Here is a 22,547-nt window from a genome sequence, read left to right as displayed (position 1 = left end):
TTGTTAGAAGCTATACAGAGGTGAACATCGATCCGCCCTGGAAGAGCTTAGCAAAGACAGGTTTGTACATATAACTTTCTCCAACCTTTGTCATGGTCTGCAAACCTCCTTCTTAGCGAGACCCTCCCTCTCCGCTCCCTGATCCCCGACTCTTCACAGGCTGGGCTAGAACCGCCAGGAACGTGCGGCGAGAGAGCGTTACAGGACTACGTCTCCCGGCAGACTCTGCGGCAAGCGCCGGAGGGGCGCGCTTAGGCGCTCGGGCCGGCCCCCGCACGCAGGCGCACTGCGAACGCCGGCTGAGCTGAGTCTTGCTGCTCGGTGCGCGGCGGCGGAGAGCGAGGCCTGCTGAGCACAGCCGAGGCGCGGGCCAGCTCTTCGAGGTTGTGTGCGGGATCGGCACGGCGGGCGGGCGAGCGAGGGCTCACTTGAGCGGTGGCACCGGGATCGGTTGCCTTGAGCCTGGTGAGTGCGGAGGCTTTGCGGCCCCGGCCCCTCCCCCTCCCGCCGGCAGATCCGGGCAGTTCCGGAGGGACTCGGGAGAGGCCCTGGGGCGAGGGCGGGCGCCGGCCGGGCTTCGAGCCGCGGTGCCTGGGCCCGGACGCTCGCCCCGCGTCCGTGCGTCACGGGCCCTGCTGTCCTAACGGCCGCGCGGCCGGCGGAGGAGAGGGTGGGGGTGGGGAGCCCTGGTGTGATCGCCATCGGGAACACCGGTCGAGGCGGGGTGGGGCGGCGTGGCGCGGCGGCAGGGCTGTAAGCGGCGCCGGGGACTGCGGAGTGTCGAGGCAGCGGGCGGAGAGGAGGCGAGCGCGGAGCCTGCGCCGCGGCTGGGCGGCGGGCGGGAGGCGGGGGTGGGCCGTGCAGAGCGCTGTGACAGAGGCAGGAAGGAGCAGGGGTGGCGTGTAAAATTTCTAACCCTGGCAAGAAGGGACCGTCTTGGGAATTCACAAGTTACAGCCCGGGTCGGAGCCGGCGGTCCGGAGGGAGGTAGGGGAAGCGGGGCGGGGGGGAGGGGAGGTGGAGACGACCGGCTGCAGTTTACAGATGTCATAACAACAGGGGCCTGGAGCGGCTGATCGGGGGTGTGGTAATTACAGGAATGACAGAACTTGGTCTGCACACCGCGTGTTAAAGTGGCGATGCGAGGGAAACAGCGAGGTATCAGATTAAGCTTACAACTGGAGGATAAAACTGAAGGATGACTGGAGTCAAGGGAGTCGTCATGAAGTAATGTTTTTAGGATTGGGTCGTGTTCCACTTTTAAATGAAAGCGTTCAAAATATTTCGTTTTTAAGGTTTCAACTCGGAACAAACGATTGCCGAATTTTTGTGTTTTAAAGAGATGGGGTCTCGCTATGTTGTCCAGGCTGTACTCCCAGCTCCTGAGCTCAAACTGGCCTCCTGCCTTGGCCTCCCAAGTAGCTGGGACTAGTCTCGGGCAACCACACCCAGCAATGAAGAGTATTTTTTTTTTCTGAAACGAGTACTGTCAAGTATTCTTAACTTGAATTTCACCCTTTTTTCCTTAAATAAACGGTTGCTTAAAAATCTCTATTAGTAGATAAGGTGATTTCCCCTCTCCTGTTTTTTTTTTTTTTTTCTTAAGAGATGGAGTCTTGCTTTGTTTCCCCGGCTGGTCTGGAACTCCTGGCCTCAAGGCATCCTCCCCACTACCTGGAACTACAGGCGGGTGCCACCAACAAGGCTCATTCTCGACATTGTTTTTTTCTTAACTAGCTTTTGCATTTGTACTATTTTGAAAGCAGTCCACAAGTTATTTTTCCCTCCTTTTTAAAGATTAAAGAAATGAAAATTTAATTTTTCAAAGGAAAGTAAGAATGAGTTCTGTTGTATTTTTACTGAAATAATATATTCCTGGAAGGCACTGTTTTATGGATAGATGAGATGTAAGAGAAAGTAAAGGCATTAACATTTATTGAGGTCTTTTTCAGGTATTGTGTTAAATGCTTTATATATATTAAAAACATTTAAATCTGGAATATCTGTTAATTTTTCTATTTTACATATGAAAGCATTGACAATCAAATGTTAAGTAATTTACCTAAGGTCTTCTAGCTCTTGTTGAGAACAACCTTAGAACCCAAAGTTACTGCCATTTAAATTATTTCTCTCCTTTCATACTTTTTCGTTGTGTTTTCTTTATTTAATCCGTTCAATCAGCGAATACTTATAGAGTGATCTTCTAGACTTGGGGGGATATAGTCGCGATCAAAACTCACTGTCACTGTTCTCATGGAATTTATAGTGTAGCGGGGAAAGCTAATACTACAAATATTGACTGCATAACATTTTATCAGTTACAGTTGAGTAGCAACTGTAAAGCACTCCACTAAATAGTAAAGGCAGTTGAAATGGAAGCAGACAACATAAGCCTTGAGGAGTTTACAGTCCTGTAGGGCAACAAAACATACATTTATGAAAACCTAGAATAAACTAAATGAGAAAGGTATCACCTGAAATCACTGTTCTTGCATTATGTTATTTTTTATTTTATTTTTTTTCGGGGCGGGGGGAACTTGCTCTGTTGCCCAGGCTGGAGTGCAGTGATGCGATCTCGGCTCCCTGCAGGCTCCCTGCAATCTCCGCCTCCTTGGTTCAAGCAGTACTCCTGCCTGAGACTGCTGGGACTACAGGCGCATACAGCCACACCCGGCTAATTTTTTGTATTTTAGTGTAGATGGGGTTTCACCGTCTTGCCCAGGCTGGTCTGGAACGCCTGAGCTCACGCAGTCCGCCCTCCTCGGCCTTCTGAAGTGCTAGGATTACAGGCATGAGCCACCACGCCGGGCTGCATTATGTTACTTTAGAAAGTGGTTCTCATAGAAGTTTCTTCACAGAATTATGATTTAATATACATCTTATCTAGAACTGATACATACCAAAAGGGGCCATGAAAAACATATTTTCTTCATTTATATCTAATGAAGAAATTTCTAATTTATTTATTGGTTCCTATAAAATACAGACCTTAGACAAATTCTTCCTAAGACCCCAGTATTAAGCTTTTTTTTTTTTAAACAAATGACTGGTGTTATTAGATTGTTTTGTAAGCCATCCTGTTTCTCCATACTTTTGACTGTCAGGAGGCTCAGAGCTGTGTTCAATTTTTATAATTTTCTTTAGTCTCAACTATGTTAAAAATTATTTTATACGTAATCTGGAATTGCTGTCAGTTGTTTCCTGGATTATTTTCTTTATTCTCTGTTGCTCTCGATGGTCCTTTTCCATTTGAGAATAGGATTATATCCTATTGTTTTCATCTTCAGTGTTTTAGCAGTGTTTGTTGAATCAATGATAAAATAGAGTTTTAATGATTTATTAAGTCTGTGCTTTTAAGTCTGCCAGATTGTTTTTAGATGTATGAACACTGTGTATAAAATCAATTAAGACGTTTGATTTGGTCTTGCAAGTAAAGATGACTGACCTAGTGATAAAAGATAACTCCTTGTTTTGTTTTAAGGTATCTTTGTACTTTGCATGGTGTCATGAATTTAGCCATAATACGGAAGAAAACATTGGAAGTGGTGAACAGTTAAGTTAGCTGATTTGGGCTGATTTCTCTCTTTCACTGCAGTAAGCAGGAGATGGCCTCAGGCCAACTGGAGACCAGATAGGGCCGACATTAGAAAATTTTGAGGTTGTACATTGGAAGAGTAGGGATGAAGACTATGGGAATGTACGTTTCTTTCTTTTTTTTAAGATGTTACAAATCTACAAAACAGAACATGAGAAAATGGTTCTGTCCAAGTGCTGTAGACTAATTGGGACAGTTCTTGAAAGCAGGCAGTGATCCAGAATGTGGATAATGGGGATAATCTCCTTCATATAACAACAGTAATGCTGCCCTTCATATACAAAGATAAGTCTGCTTACTCATCATGATTGATTTTCTAGTGTGAGGAGGGTTTTGTGCTGAGTTGTCCATGAGTCTCTATATACTCTGTGAGCAGTGAGGCAGCCTGCGGTCAGAATAGGTGTTTGCAGCTAACCAACTTAGAAAGACCTGCCGAAAATACTAACATCTGTTAATGGGTCAGGTTCTGCATCAGTTGCTTTCACTTAATTGTTCTTGCAAAACCATTTTGAGGAGGTGATTACGTGTGCAAGGTGATTGGGTAACTTGCCTTACTTCACAAAGTAGTGGAGTTGGGATTCAAATAGGGCTGTTTGTACTGTGTTCACATTGATCATTAAAGATTGGTTTTAGCCGTTCAGCCTCTTTGGCAAAACAAACTAGATGTAGTTTGTTTAACACTATGAAATAATACTGAAAATCTAATATAACCATCGTGAGATTGTTCAAGTTTCTTGTTTTATCAACATTAAAAAATAATTTACAATTAGAATATCTGAAAAAGCAGCTGCTCCCTGTCTCAGCCTCTGCACTTGAGAAGCTACCATTTTCTTTCTCCTAGCTGTTTCTTCTTGTGTTTGCTTTCATATTTACAAATACAGTGACTTGTTTTTATTGCTATTTCATGATACAGCAATTATAGATATTATTGGCTTTCTTCTAAGTAAGATGATCCTTAGTGTTTCACATATATATTCACCTCACCTGCCACATGCACACACTGACTCTACCATCCTCCAAATATAGTTACAGGTGTTTATTAAACCAATATTTAGTGTTTACAATATTATAACTATATAAATGTTCACAGCTGACCCATGTAGAGTACTATGACATCATTTCTTCTCTTGGTAAATTTTTGTTTTTCTAGAAGTTAGTATTTTTTGTTGTTGGCTTCATTTCGTGAGACAGCTAACCTGGAACCTCTTAATGCAATTAGGAGTGGTTACTTTCTAGGCCTATTTCATAGTTGTTTTCCTGGGACTTCTCTTTTCATCATCCTTAAAATTATTTGCCCTCTCTAGTACTGGTTCCCGTTTACTGTTTCCTGTATTTTCTTTCTTGATTTACTTCCTTGGAGTACGTTTTTTAGTAGCTTTCTGAGAAAGGATACATGCAAAACAAAAACTTTTCTGACATCTTACGTGACTGAAAAAAATTTTTATTCTGACTTCGCATTTGATCAATAATTTGGGTATAAAATTCTGAGCTGAAGGTAACTTTTACTTGAAGTTTGCAAGTCATAGTTCTATTGTTTTCTTTCTTCCAGGGTTACTGTTGAAATCCAAAGCCAATCTGATTCTTCATTTGTATGTGATCTTCCCTTACTGACCCCCAATCTCTAGAAGCTTTTAGGGTATTTTTAACCCTTGAAATTCCGTGATGATACGTCTAGGTATGGGTCTTTTTTTGTTTAAGGGCATTCCATGGACCTTTATAAGCTGGGAGTTCTTGTCCTTTAGTTCTGGGAAGTTTTCGTTATTATTTGGACGTTAGGTAAAAACAATTTTAGAATGAATTATGCTTCTCAGTTCTTGTCACACATCAGGTCATACAGGTCCTTTAAATTTTTCTCTTAAATTTCTGAGCCCTACTTCTGTTACCTCTTCCTATGACATTGTGGTTGGTAGATTCCTTGATTGTATATGAAACTGATAGGTGACAAAGTGCTAACAGCCCTCACTCGCAGCGCCTCCTCGGCCTCAGCGTCCACTCTGGCGGCGCTTGAGGGGCCCTTCAGCCTGCCGCGGCACCGTGGGAGCCCCTCTCTGGGCTGGCTGAGGCCGGAGCCTCCTCCCTCTGCTTGGGGATAGGTGTGGAGAGAGAGGCGCCGGCGGGAACCGGGGCTGCGCGGGCAGGAACCGGGGCTGCGCGCTGCGCTCACGGGCCAGTGTGAGTTCCGGCGGGCGCGGGCTCAGCAGGCCCCGCACACTGAGCGGCTGGCCGGCATCGTTGGCCCAGGGCAGTGAGGGGCTTAGCACCTGGGCCAGCAGCTGCAGTGGTTGTGCCGGGTCCCCCAGCAGTGCCGGCCTGCCGGCGCTGCACTCAAATTCTCGCCAGGTTTGGCTGTTTCCCAGCGGCGCAGGGCTTGGGACCTGCAGCCCCCCGTCTCTGAGCTCTTCCCACTGCGGTGGGCTCCCGTGCAGGCTGACCCTCCCGGACGTGTGCCGCCCCCTGCTCCTTGGCGCCAGGTCCCATCGACAGCCCAAGGGCTGAAGAGTGCAGGCCCGGCTGGGGGCTGGCGGGCAGCTTCACCTGCAGCCCTGGTGCAGGATCCACTGGGTGAAGCCAGCTGGGCTCCTGAACTGGACGGGGACTTGGAGAACTTTTGTATCTAGCTGGAGGATCGTACGTGCACCAATCAGCACTCTGTGTCTAGCTCAGGGTTCGTGAATACACCAATTGGTACTCTGTATCCAGCTAACTTAGTGGAGATTTGGAGGACTAGCCCTCTGTGACTCTGTGTCTAGCTCAAGGATTATAAATGCTCCAGTCAGCGCTCTGTGTCTAGCTCAAGGTTTGTAAACGCACCAATTGGTACTCTGTATCTAGCTAACTAGCACTCTGTGACTGTGTCTAGCTCAAGGATTGTAAACGTACCAATCAGCACTCTGTCAAAACGGACCAGTCAGCTCTCTGTAAAGTGGACCAATCAAGAGGATGTGGGTGGGGCCAGATAAGGGAATAAAAGCAGGCTGCCCGAGCCAGCCAGTGGCAACCCCCTTGGGTCACCTTCCACACTGTGGAAGCTTTGTTCTTTTGTTTTTTGTGGTAAGTCTTACTGCTGTTTACTATTTGGGTCCACGCTGCCGTTATGAGCTGTAACACTCACCGCAAAGGTCTACGGCTTCACTCCTTAAGCTAGCAAGACCACGAACCCACCGGGAAGAACGAACAACTCCAGACACGCGCTGCCTTTGAGAGCTGTAACAGTCACCACGAAGGTCTGCAGCTTCACTCCTAACAGGGAGACCAAGAACCCACCAGAAGGAAGAAGCTCCAGACACATCTGAATGTCTGAAGTAATAAACTCCGGACACACCATCTTTAAGAACTGTAACACTCACCGCGAGGGTCCGCGGCTTCATTTTTGAATCAGTGAGACCAAGAACCCACCAATTCCGGACACAAAACGTTGTGAAATATGTAGTCGAGGTGTGTATGTTTAGATATTGTGATATAGACTTGCAAAGGTGTTTTTCTTAGTGGTTGAGAGTTCTTTTTTGCCCACATCTTTGCCGTTACTTGGTTTTATCTTTGTCTTTTTTTTTTTTTTTTTGGATACAGAGTCTTGCTCAGTCGCCCAGGTGGGATGGTGTGATCTTGGCTCACCACAACCTTCTCCTCCTGGGCTTAAGCCATTCTCCTGACTCAGCCTCACGAGTAGCTGGGATTACAGGGGCCCGCTACCTTGCCTGGCTAATTTTTGTATTTTTAGTAGAGATGGGGTTTCACCAGTTTGCCAGGCTGGTTTTGAACTCCTGACCTCAGGCGATTTGCCCGCCTTGGCTTCCCAAAGTGCTGGGATTCTAGGCATGACCTACTGCGTCCCACTGCTTTCTAGTTTTTGTCAGTCTGATGGGTATAAAAGTGGAATCTCAGCTGGGCACCATGGTGTGTGCCTGTAATCTCAGTTACTAAGGCTGTGACATGGGAGGATCCCTTAAGTTGGAGGGGCAGGGAAAATAGTATCTTTTTGTTTCAGTTTACATTTTCTGATTACTAGTGAATTTGAGCATCTCTTGGATCCATTTTGATTGTTATTTTTGATAATTGTTTTGTTCTTTGTTTTTACTTTGCGTTTCCTTTTTGATTTGCAGAAGTTCCTTGTGGAGGTTAGATTTGAATAGTCTGTTGATACCAGCCTTGGAAAATATCTTTTCTAAGTCTGTCCTCCTTCCTGTTAATTTTGTCCATAGTGACTCTCATTGAACAGAGTCAAAATTTTGATGCTTTGTTTCTTTGATAGTCTTATCCTTATCAACTTTGTGTTCTTTTTTTGGAATTGGTATTTTTTGAATATTGGAACTCTTAGGTGGTTCTAATTTTCTCTCCCTTGCCCCCTATTTTCCATCCCTTAGTCTGTTTTGTTTTGTTTTTTTGAGAGATTTCTTCAGTATTATCTTCCAAGTCTTCTGTTGAATTTTAACTTCCATCCATATTTTAAATTTCATAGATCTCATTATAATTTCTTTTTTTTTTTGAGATGGAGTCTCACTTTGTCGCCCAGGCTGGAGTGCAGTGGCGTGATCTCGGCTCACTGCAACCTCTGCCTCTCCAGTTCAAGTGATCTCCTGCCTCAGCCTCCTGAGTAGCTGGGGTTGCAGGTGCCCACCAACACATCTGGCTAGTTTTTGTATTTTTATTAGAGAGGGGGTTTCACCATGTTGGCCTGGCTGGTCTTGAACTCCTGACCTCAAGTGATCCACGCTCCTCGGCCTCCCAAAGTGCGTCCAGCCTCTCATTCTTATTTTATAGTATATTTGTGTTGTTTCATAGATGCTGTACTCTTTAGGGATATTAATGATGGTTTTAAAAATTTTGTTACCATTGTTGTTTTTTCTTTATTGAGGCTTTCCCCAGATGTCTGGTAGTCTTGTGGCTGTCCATTCACATTTAAGAATGAAGGGCCAAAAACTAAATTGGAAGCTCTAAAAGTGTGGCTTCTTGAAGGGTGGAGAGAGTAGGCCTTTTTTTGTGTTTAGGAGGGGTGGAGAGCATATACTCATAGGTTTGTTTCTCTCGGACTAGTCAGTTTCCCTGAGAGTCTCCAGTCTCTTGCCAGGAGAATGTGTATCTGGCTGCCATGTTTTGAGAACTCATTTTAGAAAAGGAGCTTGGGTTTTTACTGTTGTGCTCATGTAATTCTGTTTTCAATAAGACATTTCACCCCTACCCTCACCTCTCACCTGCATTGGTGCATCCATTTGAAGGGATTACTGAAGGATGGTTGTCTGGTTGTGAAGAGTGGAGGAGGAAATCGGGGCATGTGATGGCTGTTTTGTAGACTTTCAATGAACCTTCTGATTTTGAGCCCAACTCCTCACTACCTTAAGGAGGGATAGTACCTGGGTGATCTGTCTGAAGCCTCCTGTTTGTCGGTAGATAGTGTGAATCAGCTTCTTATTGACTTCTTTGTTTGCAGGTTAGGCTTCAGAGTTTTCCACTTTGCTAGTGACATAATTTGTCTATTTTATAGTTTCTTTTAGGTTTTGACATCATCTCTGATTCTCTCCTTACCTATTCTCTATATGCTGTGGTTCTGGTTCATTTATTTGAAAAATATGTTTCTTTATAATTTTAGTGTTCTACCATATCCACCGTTTTATTTCTTTACATAAACTCTTTGCTTTCTGACCTGTTCGTTCTTTCCATAGCATTTGAATGACCACCGTGTGCCCATTATTGATGATTCAAATTGAATTTCTGGCTTTCAGTTGTTAATATGATTTGGGAAGAAAAGCGCATTCTATATGTGCTAATTCCTAATTTGAAATTTGAAAGCCCTCATAAGTGTACGCAAAATAGATATATTACAGTGGTTATTAAATTCAGTAATGGATATGAATTGAATGAAAGCAAGTTTTCGCAATTAAATTTTTTACTACTGAGAGAATGAGCCCTTTATTTCATCTTCTGGAAAGACTTGTCTTTTTTTTTTTAACCCTTCCCAAAAAATCATTCAACTTTTAGATAAGAGATAATTTTTCTCCTTCATAAAGACCATAAAGATCAGAACTTCTGATGAAATAACAGCATACTGAGTTGAGAAAATACTAGCGAAAAGTACAGAAATTCAGTGTTTTAGGTAGGTTGATAAGCTTTATCATAGTAAAAATATGCTTTCAGCTCTACTTTTTGAAAGTTTTTTTGTATAATTAGTATATTGCTTAGCATAGAAAATTTGGAAGATAAAATATTTCCATATACAAATTTTATATGCTGATATCTTTTTTTTTTTTTTTTTTTTTTTGAGATGGAGTCTTGCTCTGTTGCCCAGGCTGGAGTGCAATGGGGCCATCTCAGCTCGTTGCAAACTCCACCTTCTGGGTTCAAGTGATTCTCCTGCCTCAACCTCCCGAGTAGCTGGGATTGCAAGTGCCTGCCACCATGCCTGGCTAATTTTTGTATTTTTAGTAGAGATGAGGTTTTGCCATGTTGGCCAGGCTGGTCTCGAACTCCTGACCTCATGTGATCTGCCTGTCTTGGCCTCCCAAAGTGCTGGGATTACAGGCATGAGCCACTGTGCCCAGCTATATTTTGATTTCTTAAGTCATGAAATACTTTTCGAAAGTATAGAGAATAATGTAGGTTGGGTTTTTGTTCCCAGCATTCAGATTTTTCATGTTAGTGTTCTGTTTTCTCAATATATTGTGAACATTTCCTTTAACCAGGCCCTCATACTGGAACTTTTAGGTTGTTTACAGTCTTTCACTAGAATAATCACACTGCAGTGAATAGTCTTGCTCGTTTTATTTCCTTTATGTACATACCAGAAGTGGAATTACTGAATTCAGGGTTTGAGTTCTCCAAGTCCTTGACAAATATTTTCCTTTAAGTGTTTTGATATTGAGAATGTCTTTGGAGAACTTCCCAGCTTGGGAATCTATAGATACTGGGAGTTGGGGGGTCAGAATTTGGGTCAAAGGTTATGATAAACCTCTCAAAGGAAAACATTTGAAACTGGGCTGTGAAAAAAAATATGTATTGCCGTTGGATTATTGGTTAGAGCTATAAGATGAGGCCAGAAATGAACACCTATGAATCATATGTCTGCCACATTGACTTCTCACAGGAAAGGCTTTATTGTAGGGTTTTTCAAACTTTCCTTTCATTGAACACTGAAATGCTGTTAATAAAAATAAAGCTACTCTTTAATTATCTTGTAGGAAAAGAGTGGGTAGGATATTTCAAATTTTAATTTTCTTCTCTAATTTCTATTAAAATCTTAAACAGAACCAATACCGTTTGACTAGAAGCTGTTAACGTGAATAATTTATATTTTCAAATGAGCTGAACACTTTATATTTACACTCACACTTATTTAAATTCATAACTTTTTTGTAGTCATACTTTATTGTAGTTTTGGTTTTTAATAGTAAATGCATATCATGTACTTTCTAGTAAAATTATACCTGATTTATATGGTAGAATTAAATGTATTAGCATTTCAAGTTGTTCCACAAGAGTATTAAGGATTTTAAATATTCGGAACATTTAGAATGTGTTTGAGATTTACTGATTAGGTGAGCTGACTCAGTGCACTGAATATATAACATCTTGAATATAATAAAAATATAAACTCACTGTTTTGGATTTAGATTGGTGGAGAATGGTATTCTCCAGAATGAATGAATCCAGACAAAAGGATCTTGCAGGACCAAGAAGTTTAGGCTTGATCTAAGAAGTGGTTAAAAACGCTGTAGTTCCTTGTCCATTGAAGTGATACAGTGAAAAGGGTATTGAGATTAATCTGAGGGCTGTGTGAAGGATGAATTGAGAAGCAGAGAGTCTGAGGTTAAGAATGCTGATTTAGAGCTGTTGTAGTTACCTAGGTGTCAGTTGACACAGACTTGAGCCAGGCTGGTGGCAGTGGGAATAGATAGGATCAGATAAAATCAAAGACTTTGGATAGAATAAGCAAAGTTTGATAATTGAGTAAGTGAACATGAAGGAGAAAGTGGGAGATCTTTTTTTGAAAAAATAGAGTGTGTTTCTATTTCACCACCAGTATTGCATCTTGTTTTTATTGCTTCTTTGGCTTTATTTCTCTAGAAAACGAGGAAGTTTAGGTGTAATGGCTTTAATTTTGAAGGCTTCTGATTCCTGAGAGGGTAGTTTGAAAAGTAATTGATGGTAACTTACAGTTTTTAATTGGTAGCTTAGGTGATAACACCTAAAAATACTTGCTTAGGATAAACTAATTTTCTCAGACAATTATTTTGTTATTCCTCTTATCACAGACATAGAGATTTATTTCCTTTCTTTCCTGTCAAAGCTGTCTTCAGTCCAACTTCAGCCTTCATTTTCAACTGTGTTTTACATTGGTTTAAAAATAAAACTTGTGCTCTACTATAGTGATTTTCAACTGCAGATGCATATCAGAATTCACTGGGGTTTTTCTTGTTGTTGTTGTTCTTTTTTTTTTTTTTGAGACATGCGGTGGTACAATCCTGGCTCACTGCAACTTCTGCCTCCCAGGTTCAAGCCATACTCATGCCTTATCCTCCCAAGTAGCTGGAATCACAGGTGCATGCCACCACACTGGCTAATTTTTGTATTTTTCGTAGAGGCAGGTTTTCACCATGTTGGCCGTGCTGGTCTCGAACTCCTGACCTCAAGCCCACCCCTTGGCCTCCCAAAGTGATGTTATTACTGGTGTGAGCCACTGTGCCTGGCCGACTTGGGGATCCTAAAAGGAAGAAATACCCAGAGGTGTCTGCTTCAGACACATTGATTAGACTCTTTTAAGAGGGACATTTGAGGTGTGTGTTTAAAAAATTCTCGGCCGGGCGTGGTGCCTCACGCCTGTAATCCCAGAACTTTAGGAGGCCAAGGTGGGCGAATCATGAGGTCAGGAGATCGAGACCATCCTGGCTAACACGGTGAAACCCTGTCTCTACTAAAAATACAAAAAATTAGCCGGGTGTGGTGGCGCGCACCTGTAGTCCCAGCTACTCGGGAGGCTGAGGCAGGAGAATGGTGTGAACCCGGGAGGCGGAGCTTGCAGTGAGCTGAGATCATGCCACTGCCCTCCAGCCTGGGTGACAGAGCGAGACTCCATCTCAAAAAAAAAAAAAAAGTTCTCTCCCAACAGAACAAATGTAATCCCCTCTCTATCCTAAGAGGGGACAACCAATCTCATTTATGGATACTGGTGAGGAGATATTTATGTTATAAAAATCTCTCTCTCTCTCACCCAAAGTCTAAATACATCCATTGAAGTAATACAGTGAAAGGAGTGAAACTTAAAAATCTCCTCACTAGTATTCATAAATGAGATTGGTTGTCCCCCTTAGGGTGGGGAATCTAAATACACACATACATGCACGCACGTATGTGCAAACACACACACAATTTCTTAGAGTGGTTTTGGGTTCATAGCAAAATTGAATGGAAAGTACAGGGTTTCTGTCAACCCCTTGCCCCACGTGAATATAGACTCCCCCACCATCAGCATTGCACAAGCTCCAGAATGGCTCATTTGTTACAAGTAATGCTGTAGACTGAATGTTTATGTCCCCTCATAATTCATGTGTTCAACCCAGTCTCCAGTATGGTGGTGTTTGAAGATGAGGCCTTTGGGTGATGATAATGGAGCCCTCATGAATGTAATTAGTGGCCTTTCACGAGATCCCAGAGAGCTCCTTAGCCCCTTCTGCTATGTGAATACACAGTGAAAAAATGGTCATCTGTGAACCAAGAGGTGGGCCCTCACCAGATACTGAATCAGCCAGGATCTTGATTTGGACTTTCCAGCCTCCAGAACTATGAGGAATAAATTTCTATTGTTTATAAGACACCCAGTTGTTGGTGTTTTGTTACAGCAGGCTGAACAGGTTAAAACAATTGATGAACCAACATTGGCACATCATCCTCACCCTAAGTTCATGGTTTACATTATGGTTCATTCTTAATGTTGTACATTCTTTGGGTTTTGACAAATGTGTAATAGCCTGCATTAGCTACTGTTGTATCCTATGGAATAGTTTTCCTGCCCTAAAATTCTTCTGTGTTCCACCTATTCATCCTGCCTTCCCCCAAACACCGGGCAGCCACTGGATTTTTTGTTTGTTTGTTTCTGGTTTTACCTCTTCTAGAATGTCATATAATTGGAATCATAGCTGTGTTTTTTTCAAACAGCTCTCAATGTGGCAAATACAAAAAACAGAATTGGAAAGGGGTGATACGCACCATCACCAAGTGTGTTTATCCAAAGAAACAGGATCATTTGGTATTAGGAAGTCTGTTAATATAATTCACCATATTTAATAGTTCAAAAGAGAAAAATAATGACCATTTTAATAACTCCCAAGTATAGACTATACAGGGGCTACACAGTGGGAAGTATGCTTTTACATGTTGTTCTTCACCTTATGAGGTATCATTATCTCCATTGTACTATGAGGAAACAGGCTCACAGAAGTCTACTATCTTCTGTATGTCATTGTTCTGCGAAGCAAATTTGAACACGGGACTTGTGGAAGGCTAGGCTCCATTCAACTTGCTGCCTATGACATTTTAATAAAAAAGCAGGTGAATATTTAATTTTTGTGTAACATTTGTTTCCTTTTAGATTTTTTAAAAAGGTTGAAATCATTTCAAACTACAAAAATGTTTTAGAAGTGCACGAGACTTTCTTATGCCTTCATTGACATTTCTCAGTTGTTCGTTTCATCTTTTGCCTTATTTATCATTTATTCTTTTTTCTATATATATATATGCATGCTTCCAACACTGGCTTTAATTGCTTACCCTTACAGCTCCACATTGAATACAGACTTGTAAGTTACTTCCTTAAGTCTAATTTTAGGTTTTTGGTCTTGTTAGACTTTACTGTTGGCTTTTTCCTTTATTTGACCTGAAACTGAAACTTACGAATCTTTTTTTTTGTTTTGAGATGAGATTTTGCTCAGTGGTGTGATCTTGGCTCACTGCAGCCTTGGCCTCCCAGGCTCAAGTGATGCTCCCGCCTCAGCCTCCCAAGTAGCTGGAACCACAGGTGCCTGCCACCATGCCTAATTTTTTTGTATTTTTTGTGGAGACAGGGTCACTACAAAACTCCTCCGCTCAAGTGATCCTCCCACCTTGGCCTCCCAAAGTGCTGGGAATACAGGTGTGAACTACCATGTCCCACCCGGATTTTGAATTTGAGTCATCATTGCCACACTGCTATTATTGTGCCATATTGTGATATTTCATAGCTAAAATGCTGCGTGCTTCAGGAAACCAGCACTCTTTATATCATTTTTCAGCAACTTTAAATATAATTCCCTTGGAATTATTCACAAGTTCTCATCTGTATTACACCCACCTTTTAGTCTGATAAAGTTTCTGCCAAATTTCCATTGAGTAGATAATTAATCTGTTCAGGCTACCATAACAAAATACTGCAGACTGTGTGGCTTAAGCAGAAATTTGTTTTCTCACAGTTCTGAAGGCTAGAATTCAAGATCACGGTGCCAACAGAGTTGATTTCTGGGGACTCTCTTGCTTGTAGACAGCTGCATTCTTGTCTGCTTATACAGCCTTTCTCTGTATTTTAGAGAAGTCTCTAGTGTCTCATTCTCTTATAACGATACCAGTCTTATCAGGGTAGGACTCTCATGACCTCCTTTAACTCTGCCTCCTAAAAAGTGCTATAACTAAATACAAGTCACACTGGTGGTTTGGGTGTCAACATAAGAGTTTTGGGGGGACGACACAATTCAGTCCATATCAGTATATCACTGGGTGTGTAATGAGACCTGCATTCATATCCTAGCTCTATCTTTATTAAGTGTGTAACCCCGGCCAAGTCACTCTGTGAGCCTTCTGATTGCTTACCTGTATAAGGTGAGAATGATAATTTTTGCCATAAAGGTTTGTTAAGAGATCCAAGTAAAATAGAAGATGTGATAGCATGTTATAAATTAGTGATTCTCAACCCAGGTTTGCATCAAAATCATCATCATGTAAGTATGCAGCTTTTAGCATAATAAAGAGCTCTGCTGACCCACTACCCGGTAAACTTAGGGTAAAGAGTTTCAAAAACAACCATGGAAAGCCTCTGGAAATGGTCCTAGGACATATGCAGTAAATGAATGAGAGAAGCAAAAACTAACAGAAACAGAGAGACTATTCAATAATAAGAGTTGGAGACTTGAGTACCCCACTTTCAATAGAGGACAGAACAACTTGGTGGAAGGTCAAGAAAGAATCAGTACAGTAAACCCACTAGACCTAACAGACATGTATGGACCACACTACCAGCCAGCAAGTCAAAAATATGTATTTTCAAATGGAAATATGTATATCCTGGAAATATGTATTTTCCAGGATAGGAAGTGTTACGTGTGCATTTTACTGGGCTACAAAACAAGCTAGATAAATGTAAAAGGATTAAATTAATACAAATCATGTTCTTTGATCACAATGGAAAGAAATTAGAAATCAGTAACGGTAAGAAGTTTGAGAAACTCACAAATAACGTGTAAGTTAAAGAACATACTCCTAAATAACTGATGGGTCCATGGAGAAATCAAAAAGGAAATCAGAAAACACTTTGGGATAAATGAAAATGAAGACATCATGTAGGAATACTTAGGGATACAGCTAAAGCAGTGCTTGAAGGGAAACTTAGTTGTGAATGCCCTTATTAAAAAAGAAGAAAGGAGGCTGGGTGTGGTGGCTCACACCTGTAATCCCAGCACTTCGGGAGGCGGAGGTGAGTGGATTACTTGAGGTCAGGAGTTTGAGACCAGCCTGGCCAACATCGTGAAACCTCGTCTCTACTAAAAATACACAAAAATTAGCTGGGTGTGGTGGCAGGTGCCTGTAATCCCAGCTACTTGGAAGGCTGAGGCAGGAGAATCACTTGAACCTGGGAGGCAGAGGTTGCAGTGAGCCGAGATCGTGCCACTGCCCTCCAGCCTGGGCAATATAGAGTGAGACTCTGTGTCAAAAAAAAAAAGATATCAAATCAGTAACTTAACTTTCCACTTTAAGTGACTGAGGTAAAAGGAGCAGAGCAAGCAGAAAGAAGCAAATAAAGAGTAGAGTGAAAATTAATGACATAGAGAATAGGAAAACAAGAGAGAGCATTAAAGATGAATAAAATTGGCAAAATTTAGCTAGATTGAGAAAAAACATTTTTCAGATTACCTAGGCACAGTGGCACATGCTTGTAATCCCAGCACTTTGGGAGACTGAGACAGGAGGATCACTTGAGCTCAGGAGTTTGAGAACAGTTGCCCACGTGCTGAGACCCCATCTCTATCCCCGCAACGCCCCCCCCAGTAAATAATAATAATTTGGGCAAGTGCCTGTAGTCCCAACTGGGAGGCTGAGGTGGGAGGATTGCTTGAGTCGGGAGGTTGATGCTACAGTGAGCCATGATTGTGCCACTGCACTCTCCAGCCTGGGCAACAGAGTGAGAGAGTGTCGGGGGCGGGGAAAAAAAGTAGAAATGAAAGGGGGGAAATCACTAGTGACCTTATAAAAATTAATAAGATAATAAAGAAATACTATTAACAGTTGTGGCTGGGCATGGTAGCTCATGCCTATAATCCCAGCACTTTGGAAGGCTGAGGCGGGTGGGTCTTCTGAGGTCAGGAGTTTGAGTCCAGCCTGGCCAACATGGTAAAACCCTGTCTCTACTGAAAATAGAAAAATTAGCCAGGTGTGGTGGTACATGCCTGTAATCCTAGCTACTCGGAGGCTGAGGCAGGAGAATGGCTTGAACCTGAGGTACAGAGGTTGCAGTGAGCCGAGATGGCGCCACTGTACTCCAGCCTGGGCGACAGAGTCAGACTCTGTCTCAAAAAAACAAAAAAACAGTTGTATCCCAGTAAATTAAATGGCTTAGATGAAGTGCACCAATTTTTGGAAAGACAAAAACTACCAAAACTGACTCAATAAGGAACAGGCAATCTGAATAGACCTGTAACATGTGAAGACATTGAATTAGTAGTTACAGAACTGCCCGCAAAGAAAAAGCCTAGGCACATATGGCTTTACTGCTGAATTTTACCAAATATTTAAATAAATAAAAGAATATAATTCTTCACAAAATCTTCCTGGGGAATACTTTCCAACTCATTTTATGAAGCCAGTATCACTCTGATATCAAAGCCAGACAAACATATAACAAGAAGATATAAACCAACTTTTTTTTTTTTTTCTTCCATAAAGAGACAGGGTTTCACTGTCACCCAGGATGGAGTACAGTGGTGTGATCATGGCTCACTGCAGCCTGGAACTCCTGGGCTCAAGCTATCCTGCTGCCTCAGCCTCCTGAGTACCTGGGACTACAAGTGCACACCACCAGCCTGTCTGATTTTTATTTTTTTAATTTTTTGTAGAGATGGAGTCTCACCATGTTGCCCAATCTGGTCTTGAACTCCTGGTTTCAAGTGATACTTCTGCCTTGACCTCCCAAAATGCTAGAATTATAGACATGAGCCACTGTACCTGGCCCTTGTCTGTTAAAAAAAAAAAACAAAACCCACACAACATTGTAATTTCAATAGGCACAGAAAAAGCATTTGACAAAATCTGACACTCTTTATTGATAAAATAGTCAACTAAGAATAAGAGAGAACTTCTCAGCCCGATAAAAGTGCATTCACAGAAAATCCAAAGGTAACATCATACTTAATGTAAAAGACTGCTTTCATTCTAAGGTCTAGCATAAGACAGGGATGTCTGCTCTATTTCTATTCAACACTGTATTGGAGACTCTAGCCAGGGTAGTTAGACAAGAAAAAGAAATAAAAGACATCAAAATTGGAAAGGGAGAAGTAAAGCTATCTGTTTGTAGATGACATGATGTGTATCAGATAAAGCATTAGCAACAATTAAATAAGCAGGATTGTAGAATACAAGATCAATATACAAAATCAGTCATATTTTTCTCGATTTGTGATGAACAATCTGAGAAAAATTTCATTTCCATTGGCATAAAATTAAATACTTAGGAATGAATTTAACAAAAGTATAAAACATACTCTGAAAGCTACGTTACATTATAGACAGAAATTAAGATCTAAATAGAACTCCTATCTTAAGTAAGTGGAAGATTTAACATTAAGGTGCCAGTATTTCCCAAATTGATCTACAGATACAGTGCAGTCTCCTATCAGAGTCATAGCTGACTTCTTCATAGAAATTGACAAACTGATCCTAAAGTTCATATGGAATTGCAAGGGATCAATAATAGCCAAAACAATCTTGAAAAAAGAACCAAAAAAGTAAGAAGACTCACATTTTTCGAGTTCAAAACTTACTTTGAAGCAATGGTAACCAAGACAGTGTGGGGCTGGCACAGGGATACACATAGAGATCAGTGGAATAGAACTGAATGTCAAGAAATTAAACCACATATATGTATATAGTCAGCTGGTTGTCAACAAGGTGCTGTCATGATCCGTTTGGGTTGCTGTAATGAAATACCGGAGACTAGGTGGCTAACAGACAATAGAAATTTCTCACAGTTCTGGAGGCTGGGAAATCCAAGATCAAGGCACTGGCAGATTCAGTGTCTGGTGAGAGCGTGCTTCCTGGTTTACAGATGTCTTTCTTTTCTCTGTGTCCTCACATGGCTGAAGGAGCAAGTGAACTCTTTGGGCGTCTCTTTTTAAGGGCCTTAATCCTATTTATATGTACTCTACCACTAAAGGCTAATCATCTCCCAAAGGCTTCACCTTCAAACACTATCACATTGGGAGTTAGGATTTAACATAAGAATTTTGGGTGAGACACACATTCAGTCTATAGCAGGTGCCAAGACCATTCTGTGGAGGAGGAGTCTTTTCAACAAGCAGTGTTGGGACAACTGGATAGACACAAGCAGAAAATGCAGTTGGACTCTCATATCATGTTACAAACAAAAATTAAAATGGATCACAGACTTAAATGTAACAGGTAAAACTTGGAAAGAAGTACAAGATTAAGAATTCTTGGATATGACACCAAAAACATGAACAACAACAACAAAAAACAGATTGATTTGGACTTTATCAAAATTAAAACTTTTGTGTTTCAAAGGACACCAAGAAAGTGAAAAGACAATCTATGGAATATATTTGAAAAGCATATCTGATAAGTGACCCTTATCTAGAATGTAAAAAGAACTCTTATAACTAAATAATAAAGGACAACCTAATTTAAAAATGGATGAAGGCTCTGAATAGAATTTATTTTAATGGGAGATACACAGTTAACAAATACATATGTGAAAAGATGCTCCATCTCATTTGTCATCAGGGGATTGCAAACCAAAACCACAATGAGATGCCACTCACACCCGCTAGGATGGTTTCAATGAAAGTTTTAATAGTAAAGTGCTGGCAAGGTTACTGCAAGCCTCATATGTTGCTGATGGGAATATAAAATGGTACAGCCACTTTGGAAAAACAGTTGAGCAGTTTCTTAAGCAATTAAACATAGTTACCATATGACCTAGCGATTCTAGGTATGTAACCCAGATAAATTAAAATGTGTAAAACTTGACCACAAATGTTTGTAGAAGTGTTATTCATAATAGCTGAAAGGTGGAAACGTTCCAAATGTCCATTTGGAATTCAGCCTAAAAAGAAGTGAAGTACTGATATATGCTACAACATGGATGAACCTTGAAGACATGCTAAGTGAAAGAAGCCAGTCACAGAATATTGCATATTACATGATTCTGTTCTGTTCATGTGAAATGTCCATAATAGGGACGATAGCTTAAACAATACAGGATTTCTTTTTGAGGTGATTAAAATGTCCCAAAATTCACTGTGATGAAGGTTGTACAAGCTGTAAATACACTAAAAGCTGTTGAGTAGCACATTTTAATAAAACTGTTAAAGTAACCTGGCCAGGTATAGTGGCTCACACCTGAAATCCCAGCACTTTGGGAGGCCGAGGTGGGAAGATCACTTGAAGCCAGGAGTTCAAGACCAACCTGGGCAACATGATCAGACCCTGTCTCTACAAATAATAAAAAAATTTGCTGGGCGTGGGGGCATGCACCTGTGGTCCCAGATACTCAGGAACCTGAAGCAGGAGGATTGTTTGAACCCAGGAGTTTGAGGCTGCAGTGAGCTATGATTGCACCACCGTACTTTAGTCTGGGTGGACAGAGCAAGACCTTGTCTCAAAAAAGGCAGTGGGGGGGAGGGGAAGTAGCCATTTCTGATGTCCCTTTGGGATATGTCTGGACATGTATATGTTTAAAAGACTGAGGTCCTAGAATAACAGAGCTCTTCACAGTAAACTCATTTGTTCTCTCCCCACTTTTATTGTAGAAATCATGACCACCCCAGGAAAAGAGAACTTTCGCCTAAAAAGTTACAAGAACAAATCTCTGAATCCCGATGAGATGCGCAGAAGGAGGGAGGAAGAAGGACTACAGTTACGAAAGCAGAAAAGAGAAGAACAGGTAAATCCTTTACCTTTATTCATTTCTTTTAAAGAATTTAATGTTCCATTTTAAGCCTGAAACTACCTTCCTTTATTTTAACAATGTTTGTGTGTGTGTGTGTGTGTGTATGTGTGTGCGCGCGCGTGTTCCCGTTCACTTTTTTGGAGTGGGGATGAGGAGGTCCTGAAAAGTGGTATACAAGAATGGGGAAGTCTGTCATGTTCTCATTTTCTCAGCATAACTACACTGTTCAATATTTTCACCTATTTGTTTTTAGTGTATTTTAGTTTTCTAAAGGTGCAACTTTAAGATTTTTTTGGTGTATGTTTGTTAATGAATTCGCAAGTGACCAATAAAGTGTTGCTGTTCATTGTAAACTTAAAATTGGAAATGTAAAAATATATACAAAAAGAAAGAAGAAACCTCATAAACCAGTCCTTTGAATTCAGTAATTGTCAGCAATTTGCTACACTTGTTTCATGTTTGTCTTTACATTTCTTTGTTATCTAACATTTTGAAGTAAAATTTCATTCACAGAATATGTCTTTTTATTCCAGATTAATTCTTTATTATTCATAAAGACGTTTAGAACATTTTTTTTTTTCTTTAGCCTTCCTTTGAAAATGCTGTTGACAAATGGTCTATTACTTTTGGCAAAGCAATGAAAAGACATAAGGCTTAAGTGACTTTTTTTTTTTTTTTTTTTTTTTTTTTGCCGAGGAGGGACTTTGGAGCCTGAAGGAGCATTTGATCCTCACTATAGAAATTCCATAAAGTCAGATGAATTAGAACCCTCATGCTTGAGAAATAAGATATTCTATTATAAATACTTTGCAGTCATAGTGAAATATTCTCAAAACAGATTTTATGAAAAACTGCATTAGATAATCCAGTTAGGTGAAGTCCAACAGTACATTACAACCTCAGTATTTTATTTGTTAGGGTTGTAGATATATGAATCAAGCACTTTATTATTGGCAAAGATACTTTGTAATATTGTAATAGACTTTATATTGAGTGTAGCAAGTTATGAGTTCTTGACCTGCTTTATCATCTTTGAATGTATTCCCTTAATTTTCTCTTATTTATATATTTATTTATTTTTGAACTGGAAATGGATCCTTTTCTTTCAGTGAGCTTTTACATTAGCTTCTATTTTTGGGGTGAATTTCCTTTTCTTTTTTTGTTTTTTTTTTGTGTGTGCGTGGTTTTTTTGAGACAGTCTTGCTCTGTCACCAGGCTGGAGTATGGTGGCGTGATCTTGGCTTGCTGCAACCTCCACCTCCCAGGTGCAAGCGATTCTCCTGCCTCAACCTTTTGAGTATCTGGGACTACAGGCGCATGCCACCACACCCAGCTAATTTTTGTATTTTTAGTAGAGACAGGGTTTCACCATCCTGGCCAAGATGGTCTCAATCTCTTGTTCTCGTGATCCGCCTGCCTCAGCCTCCCAAAATGCTGGGATTACAGTAATTTCCTTTCCTTTTATTCTCAGAAATCATAACAGCATGGTTATGTATTTATATTCATATATTTAAATGGAATACATGTATGATACATGTG

General features: G+C 41.0%; 1 protein-coding gene across 4 annotated transcripts in view; it reads left to right on the top strand.

Annotated features, from left to right (window-relative positions):
- KPNA1 (karyopherin subunit alpha 1) overlaps positions 1-22,547 on the top strand; it is a 98,148-nt gene that overhangs the window by 3,131 nt on the left and 72,470 nt on the right. Inside the window, exons 1-2 of one of the 4 annotated variants that reach the window (XM_010370536.2) lie at positions 238-465; positions 20,869-21,002. In XM_010370536.2, coding sequence (XP_010368838.1) covers positions 20,874-21,002 — 129 coding nt within the window. In that variant the 5' untranslated portion in view covers positions 238-465; positions 20,869-20,873. Of the gene's footprint in view, positions 1-237; positions 466-6,939; positions 7,031-20,868; positions 21,003-22,547 lie in introns of those variants that run through there. The other 3 variants (XM_030941993.1, XM_010370535.2, XM_030941990.1) reach the window with 3 other exon arrangements.

Source organism: Rhinopithecus roxellana, chromosome 1 (assembly GCF_007565055.1).
Source record: "Rhinopithecus roxellana isolate Shanxi Qingling chromosome 1, ASM756505v1, whole genome shotgun sequence".
Taxonomy (NCBI): Eukaryota; Metazoa; Chordata; class Mammalia; order Primates; family Cercopithecidae; genus Rhinopithecus; species Rhinopithecus roxellana.
This window is presented reverse-complemented; position numbering and strand designations above follow the sequence as displayed.